Raw genomic sequence first — 8,200 nt, 5'->3', positions numbered from 1 at the left:
GAACAACCAAGCCATAAGACTGCTGAACAATTAATCAAATGGCCACCGGGCTATTTAGAAATTGCTGCTACTCGCTGTTTATTATCGTCACTTTACAAATTAGTGATGAGCTTTGAGGGAACTATGGTGTTGAACGCTGAGCTGTAGTCAATGATTATCTATGCTGATGATTATCAATGTTATCACATGAGTGTTCCTTTGTTACTGTTATGTCATTTTTCTTGATACTTCGATTTTATTTTTATTTTTATACTTTAGTTTATTTAGTGAAATATTTTCTTAACTCTATTTCTTGAACTGCATTGTTGGTTAAGGGCTTGTGAAGTCAGCATTTCACAGTAAGGTCTACACTGGTTGGTTAAGGGCTTGTAAGTAAGCATTTCACTGTAAGGTCTACTACCTGTTGGTTAGGGCTTGTAAGTAAGCATTTCACTGTAAGGTTTACACCTGTTGGTTAAGGGTTTGTAAGTAAGCATTTCACTGTAAGGTCTACACCTGTTGGTTAGGGCTTTGTAAGGTAAGCATTTCACTGTAAGGTTTACACCTGTTGGTTAAGGGCTTGTAAGTAAGCATTTCACAGTAAGGTCTACACCTGTTGGTTAAGGGCTTGTAAGTAAGCATTTCACTGTAAGGTCTACACCTGTTGGTTAAGGGCTTGTAAGTCAAGCATTTCACAGTAAGGTCTACACCTGTTGGTTAAGGGCTTGTAAGTCAAGCATTTCACAGTAAGGTCTACACCTGTTGGTTAAGGGCTTGTAAGTAAGCATTTCACGGTAAGGTACTACACCTGTTGGTTAAGGGCTTGTAAGTAAGCATTTCACGGTAAGGTACAACACCTGTTGGTTAAGGGCTTGTAAGTAAGCATTTCACGGTAAGGTACAACACCTGTTGGTTAAGGGCTTGTAAGTAAGCATTTCACGGTAAGGTACAACACCTGTTGGTTAAGGGCTTGTAAGTAAGCATTTCACGGTAAGGTACAACACCTGTTGGTTAAGGGCTTGTAAGTAAGCATTTCACGGTAAGGTACAACACCTGTTGGTTAAGGGCTTGTAAGTAAGCATTTCACGGTAAGGTACAACACCTGTTGGTTAAGGGCTTGTAAGTAAGCATTTCACGGTAAGGTACAACACCTGTTGGTTAAGGGGCCAGTAAGTCAAGCATTTCACAGTAAGGTCTACACCTGTTGGTTAAGGGCTTGTAAGTCAAGCATTTCAGCAGTAAGGTCTTACACCTGTTGGTTAAGGGCTTGTAAGTAAGCATTTCACAGTAAGGTCTACACCTGTTGGTTAAGGGCTTGTAAGTCAACATTTCCACAGTGAAGGTCTACACCTGTTGGTTAAGGGCTTGTAAGTCAACATTTCACAGTAAGGTCCACACCTGTTGGTTAAGGGCTTGTAAGTAAGACATTTCACGTAGTAAGGCACTAACTAGTAAGGTTCACACCGTTGGTTAAGGGCTTGTAAGTCAACATTTCACAGTAAGGTCTACACACTGTTAGGTTAAGGGCTTGTAAGTCAGCATTTCAGCTTGTAAGGTCTTACACCTGTTGGTTAAGGGCTTGTAAGTAAGCATTTCACAGTAAGGTCTACACCTGTTGGTTAAGGGCTTGTAAGTCAACATTTCACAGTAAGGTCTACACCTGTTGGTTAAGGGCTTGTAAGTCAACGATTTCACAGTAAGGTCTACACCTGTTGGTTAAGGGCTTGTAAGTCAACATTTCACTGTAAGGTCTACACCTGTTGGTTAAGGGCTTGTAAGTCAACATTTCTACTGTAAGGTCTACACCTGTTGGTTAAGGGCTTGTAAGTCAACATTTCACTGTAAGGTCTACACCTGTTGGTTAAGGGCTTGTAAGTCAGCATTTCACTGTAAGGTCTACACCGTTGGTTAAGGGCTTGTAAGGTCAGCATTTCACTGTAAGGTCTACACCTGTTGGTTAAGGGCTTGTAAGTCAAGCATTTCACTGTAAGGTCTACACCTGTTGGTTAAGGGCTTGTAAGTCAAGCATTTCACTGTAAGGTCTACACCTGTTGGTTAAGGGCTTGTAAGTCAAGCATTTCACTGTAAGGTCTACACCTGTTGGTTAAGGGCTTGTAAGTCAACATTTCACTGTAAGGTCTACACCTGTTGGTTAAGGGCTTGTAAGTCAACATTTCACTGTAAGGTCTACACCTGTTGGTTAAGGGCTTGTAAGTCAGCATTTCACAGTAAGGTCTACACCGGTTGGTTAAGGGCTTGTAAGTCAGCATTTCACAGTAAGGTCTACACCGGTTGGTTAAGGGCTTGTAAGTCAGAATTTCACAGTAAGGTTGTTGTTGTTTGTATTTATTTGGCGCATGTGACAAATACAATTTGATTTGACTTACATGTCTGCGATGCCCACCCCGGGACACTCGTCAATGACCACAATGCCATGGCGGTCTGCCATCTGCAGGATCTCCTCAGCGTACGGGTAGTGACTGGTCCTGAACGAGTTGGCCCCCAGCCACTTCAACAGGTTAAAATCCTTCACAATCAGGGGCCAGTCCAGGCCCTTCCCTCTGATCTGACACAGAAAGCAGGGGGCAACAGTTAAGATACCTATTTATTAATAGACTTAAGAGAGACCTATTTCCATTGACCTTTAAATAATTCCAAAATGCATGACAGAACAGAACTACTGAAATGAGTTTGTTAAAAACCAGAGAAACCGATAACTGCAAAATCAGTGTCAACATTCATTACTTCCATATCTTGGCAAATATGGAATACAACTGAACAACACCTGCTGGACACCAGTTGTAAACGCAAGAGGAAACTGCCAGTGTTTTGCTGTCCTCTAGAGGTACGACTCAGTACTCACATCAGCATCCTCATGTTTGTTGACTCCGTGGAAATAGAAGGGTTTGCTGTTGATGAGAAACTGTGTGTTGGTGACCTGAACAGTGCGGATTCCCACAGGCAGAGCATAGACATCCTCACAGACAGAACCCTCGCTAGCTGTCGTCATGTGAACCTGGAAACAATTGAGATGAGGCGGAATGTTCAGAATGTAGCAGATAGAAATGGAAAGAGTAGAGCTGACAAAAACAAAACAAATCTGCACTACAGATAATCATATATCCATCTGAACATTCTATAATGTTGCATTACATTCTGTAATGAACAGGCCCTAGCCAGGAGGATTGTTCCAGTCAGAGCCCCTTCCATTAACACAGGAAGTAGGGACGGTGTGATGCTGAGTGGTCAAATCATACGATGTTCACGGTAGCGTTGACTCATCACAAGGAAAAAGGTTAACACATGAGTACAAACTTGTGTAAATAGCGGAGTCTTAGTCACCGGAAGGTTGCGAGTTCAAACCCCGAGTTGACAAGGTACACATCTGTCGTTCTGCCCCTGAACAGGCAGTTAACCCACTGTTCCCAGGCCGTCATTGAAAATAAGAATGTGTTCTTAACTGACTTGCCTGGTAAATAAAGGTAAAAAAAATAAAAAATAACAATTCTCTCTAAAACATACCTAAAACAAAAATATAAAAATCCCAGCAATTTCAATGACTTCATAAGGAAATCTGAATTTAAATAAAATTCATTAGGCCCTAATCTATGGATTTCACATGGGCAGGGAGGCAAAGCATGTGTGGGCCTGAGAGGAGACAAAATTTCACCACTACTGAGGCAGACTGACAATCAGAATAAGTTCTCCCACAAAAGGGATTTATTACAGACTGAAATAATCCGTTTCATCAGCTGTCCAGGTGGCTGGTCTCAGGCGATCTCGCTGGTGAAGATGCCTGATGTGGAGGTCCTGGGCTGGCGTTGTTACACGTGGTCTATGAGGCCGGTTGGACGTTCTGCCAAAATCTCTAAAACAACGATGGTGGCGGCTTATGGTAGAGAAATTAACATTATACCAACAGCTCTGGTGGACATTCCTGCAGTCAGCATACCAATTGCACGCTTTCTCAAGACATCTGTGGCATTGTGTTGTGTTACAAAACTGCAAATTTTAGAATGACCTTTTATTGTCCCCAGCTCAAGGTGCACCTGTGTAATGATCATGCCGTTTAATCAGCTTCTTGATATGACACACCTGTCAGGTGGATGGATTATCTTGGCAAAGGAGAAATGCTCACTAACAGGGATGTAAACACATTTGTGCCCAACATTTGAGAGAAATATTTTCTGGGAGGTATGGCACATTTCTGGGATCTTTTATTTCAGCTCATGAAACATGGGACCAACACTTCACATGTTGCGTTTATATTTTAGTTCAGTATAATTAAATGTCATGGTCGTTCATATACATTTGATAAAAAGTTACATTAAAAAACAAACACTAAAAAGGAGCAGACAGTGGATCACCTTAGCCTTGCAACTAGGAACATAGCCCTTACACTTACCTCCATAGAATACAGATATCCTGGGCTCTCATGCATTAGATACGGCCACCACAGGCTGACTTCCATCACTTTGAGGACCCCAGACGGTCCAGTGGAGGAGGCCACAGAGTGGCCATCTTTGTCCGACAGGGTCACCTTCAGCGTGGAGTTGAGACTGCCCAGCACTGACACCTGGTAACTGATGAGCCCTACACCAAAGGGCAGAACAGGAGAGACCAACACTTTAGTACACTAGTGCCATTTTTCACACTTTTTCCATAGTTCCTGGAATCATGCAGAAAAGGACAATGTGAAAAGGAAATAGCCAAGACAGCACGGTGAAGGTTTTGATCAGCACGATAGTGTAAACAGGGTATGGATAAACTTGGGGATGAAAAGACCTAAACAGTCACTCGAACAAGTGGATGAGAAAATATATGTTGTTGTTGTTGTTGCACTCACCAATGTTGTCAGCAAAGGATGTCAGCACTGTGATGTCATCAACATACGCCGTAGGAGTGGTATACAGTAGAACAGGACGATGCAAACCAGCATAGTTGAAGAAGTCAAAGTTTGTGTTTTGCACAACATAGTTAGCAGGATACCTGTAGATAAAATATATAGACACCATAGTCAGCAGGATACCTGTAGATAAAATATATAGACACCATAGTCAGCAGGATACCTGCAGATAAAATATATAGACACCATAGTCAGCAGGATACCTGTAGATAAAATATATAGACACCATAGTCAGCAGGATACCTGTAGATAAAATATATAGACACCATAGTCAGCAGGATACCTGTAGATAAAATATATAGACACCATAGTCAGCAGGATACCTGTAGATAAAATATATAGACACCATAGTCAGCAGGATACCTGTAGATAAAATATATAGACACCATAGTCAGCAGGATACCTGTAGATAAAATATATAGACACCATAGTCAGCAGGATACCTGTAGATAAAATATATAGACACCATAGTCAGCAGGATACCTGTAGATAAAATATATAGACACCATAGTCAGCAGGATACCTGTAGATAAAATATATAGACACCATAGTCAGCAGGATACCTGTAGATAAAATATATAGACACCATAGTCAGCAGGATACCTGTAGATAAAATATATAGACACCATAGTCAGCAGGATACCTGTAGATAAAATATATAGACACCATAGTCAGCAGGATACCTGTAGATAAAATATATAGACACCATAGTCAGCAGGATACCTGTAGATAAAATATATAGACACCATAGTCAGCAGGATACCTGTAGATAAAATATATAGACACCATAGTCAGCAGGATACCTGTAGATAAAATATATAGACACCATAGTCAGCAGGATACCTGTAGATAAAATATATAGACACCATAGTCAGCAGGATACCTGTAGATAAAATATATAGACACCATAGTCAGCAGGATACCTGTAGATAAAATATATAGACACCATAGTCAGCAGGATACCTGTAGATAAAATATATAGACACCATAGTCAGCAGGATACCTGTAGATAAAATATATAGACACCATAGTCAGCAGGATACCTGTAGATAAAATATATAGACACCATAGTCAGCAGGATACCTGTAGATAAAATATATAGACACCATAGTCAGCAGGATACCTGCAGATAAAATATATAGACACCATAGTCAGCAGGATACCTGCAGATAAAATATATAGACACCATAGTCAGCAGGATACCTGTAGATAAAATATATAGACACCATAGTCAGCAGGATACCTGTAGATAAAATATATAGACACCATAGTCAGCAGGATACCTGTAGATAAAATATATAGACACCATAGTCAGCAGGATACCTGCAGATTAAACATATAGACACCATAGTCAGCAGGATACCTGTAGATAAAAATATCTCAGACACACGTGAGTCAGCCCAGGATACCTGTAGATAAAATATATAGACACCATAGTCAGCAGGATACCTGTAGATAAAAATATATAGACACCATAGTCAGCAGGATACCTGTAGATAAAGTATATAGACACCATAGTCCAGCCCTGGGATACCTGTAGATAAAATATATAGACACCATAGTCAGCAGGATACCTGTAGATAAAATATATAGACACCATAGTCAGCCCAAGGATACCTGTAGAGTAAAATATATAGAACACCATAGTCAGCAGGATACCTGTAGATAATACATAGACAGACACAATATAGATTTACATTTGAATTTCCGAAACAATATATATTTTTTCACCACCCTCAAAACATCAGAAAATGCACTGTTGCTTACTTCGCCTCAGACGTTCTAGGTTTGGTCTCCAGAACATCTAAAATTAGTGTCTGACAATGTGAGGTTACTCCCAACTTAAAAAATTATACAACCCCCCACCCCCCCCTCCCAAAAAAAAACACCACCCACATTTGAATATATTTTACATTGAAATGAAGTCATTACTTTACCTGGTGGGGTCGTCAATATGTTGAATGGTCCCTGGGGGCAGAGTATGGAGAGTCAGGGTGTTGTTGACAGCTATGGTGATCCTGCAGGCCACACCTGGGTCCTTACGGAGGACATCGCCGATCTCAGCCTCGAAGGGAAGATGGCCACCCTCGTGCTCTGTCATTTTGAGTCCATTCACCCACTGGCAGGGAATGGGAAAAGAGTGTGAGAAATATAGGACTGTTTTTCCTATGTAGCCAGAGTGACACACACACACCCACAAAGTCAGAATTTACATACACCTGAGCCAAATACATTTGAACTCAGTTTTCTGCAATTTCTGACATTTTAATCCTAGTAAAAATTCCCTGTTTTAGGGATTCAGTTATGATCACCACTTTATTTTAAGAATGTGGGAAATGTCCAGAATAATAGTAGAGAGAATGATTTATTTCTAGCTTTATTTCTTTCATCACATTCCCAGCGGATCAGAGAAGTTTACAATACACTCCAAATGAGTATTTTGTAGAATTGCCATTAGAAAATTATTTAACTTGGGTCAAATGTTTAGGGTTGCAGCCTTCCACAAGCAAACCACAATAAGTTAGGTGAATTTTAGCCACACGCTTTTTCAGTTCTGCCCACATTTTTCTCTTGGATTGGTCCAGGGCTTTGTGGTGGCCACTCCAATACCTAGACTTTGTTGTCCTTAAGCCATTTTGCCACAACTTTCGAAGAGATGGCTTGGGGTCATTGTCCCATTGGAGAGAGACCACATTTGTGACCGAGCTTTAACTTCCTGACTGATGTCTTGAGGAGTTGCTTCAAAATATCCACATAATTTTCCTCCTCCTCATGATGCCATCTATTGATGTCCCTCCTGCAGCAAAGCACCCCCACAACATGATGCTGCCACCCCCGTGCTTCACAGTTGGGATGATGTTCTTTGGCTTGCAAGCCTCCTCCTTTTTCTTCCAAACATAGCGAGTTGTCATTATGGTTCAAACAGTTCTACTTTTTTGTTTCATCAGACCAGAGGACATTTCTCCAAAAGTGCTGATCTTTGTACCCATGTGCAGTTACAAACCTTGGGAGTCTGCAGCTTTTGTTAGCGGTTGGTTTTGGAGCGAGTGGCTTCTTCCTTGGTGAGCCGGCCTTTCGTGTTATGTCGATGAGGACTCAGACCTGTGGATATTGATACTTTTGTACCCGTTTCCTCCAGCATGCTTCACAAGGTCCTTTGATGTTGTTCTGGGATTGATTTGCACTTTTCACACAAGTCTTCATCTCTGGGAGACAGAACACTTCTCCTTCCCCTTCCCTCCAATTGACTCAAATTATGTAATTATGCCAATCAGAAGCTTCTAAAGCCATGACATAATTTTCTGGAATTTTCAA

The 8,200-nt window shown here is 41.0% G+C and overlaps 1 protein-coding gene across 1 annotated transcript; it reads right to left on the bottom strand.

Annotated features, from left to right (window-relative positions):
• Positions 1-2,347: 2,347 nt before the first annotated feature.
• LOC127921720 (beta-glucuronidase-like) lies at positions 2,348-6,998 on the bottom strand. The gene is made up of 5 exons (XM_052505345.1): positions 6,823-6,998; positions 4,826-4,968; positions 4,385-4,572; positions 2,843-2,995; positions 2,348-2,545 (listed from the first exon to the last, which is right to left on the bottom strand). Exons 1-5 carry the CDS (start codon positions 6,984-6,986, stop codon positions 2,363-2,365), a joined length of 831 nt encoding a protein of 276 aa, XP_052361305.1. The 5' UTR covers positions 6,987-6,998; the 3' UTR covers positions 2,348-2,362.
• Positions 6,999-8,200: the final 1,202 nt, after the last annotated feature.

The sequence above is a fragment of the Oncorhynchus keta genome, unplaced genomic scaffold (assembly GCF_023373465.1).
Source record: "Oncorhynchus keta strain PuntledgeMale-10-30-2019 unplaced genomic scaffold, Oket_V2 Un_contig_23311_pilon_pilon, whole genome shotgun sequence".
Taxonomy (NCBI): domain Eukaryota; kingdom Metazoa; phylum Chordata; class Actinopteri; order Salmoniformes; family Salmonidae; genus Oncorhynchus; species Oncorhynchus keta.
This window is presented reverse-complemented; position numbering and strand designations above follow the sequence as displayed.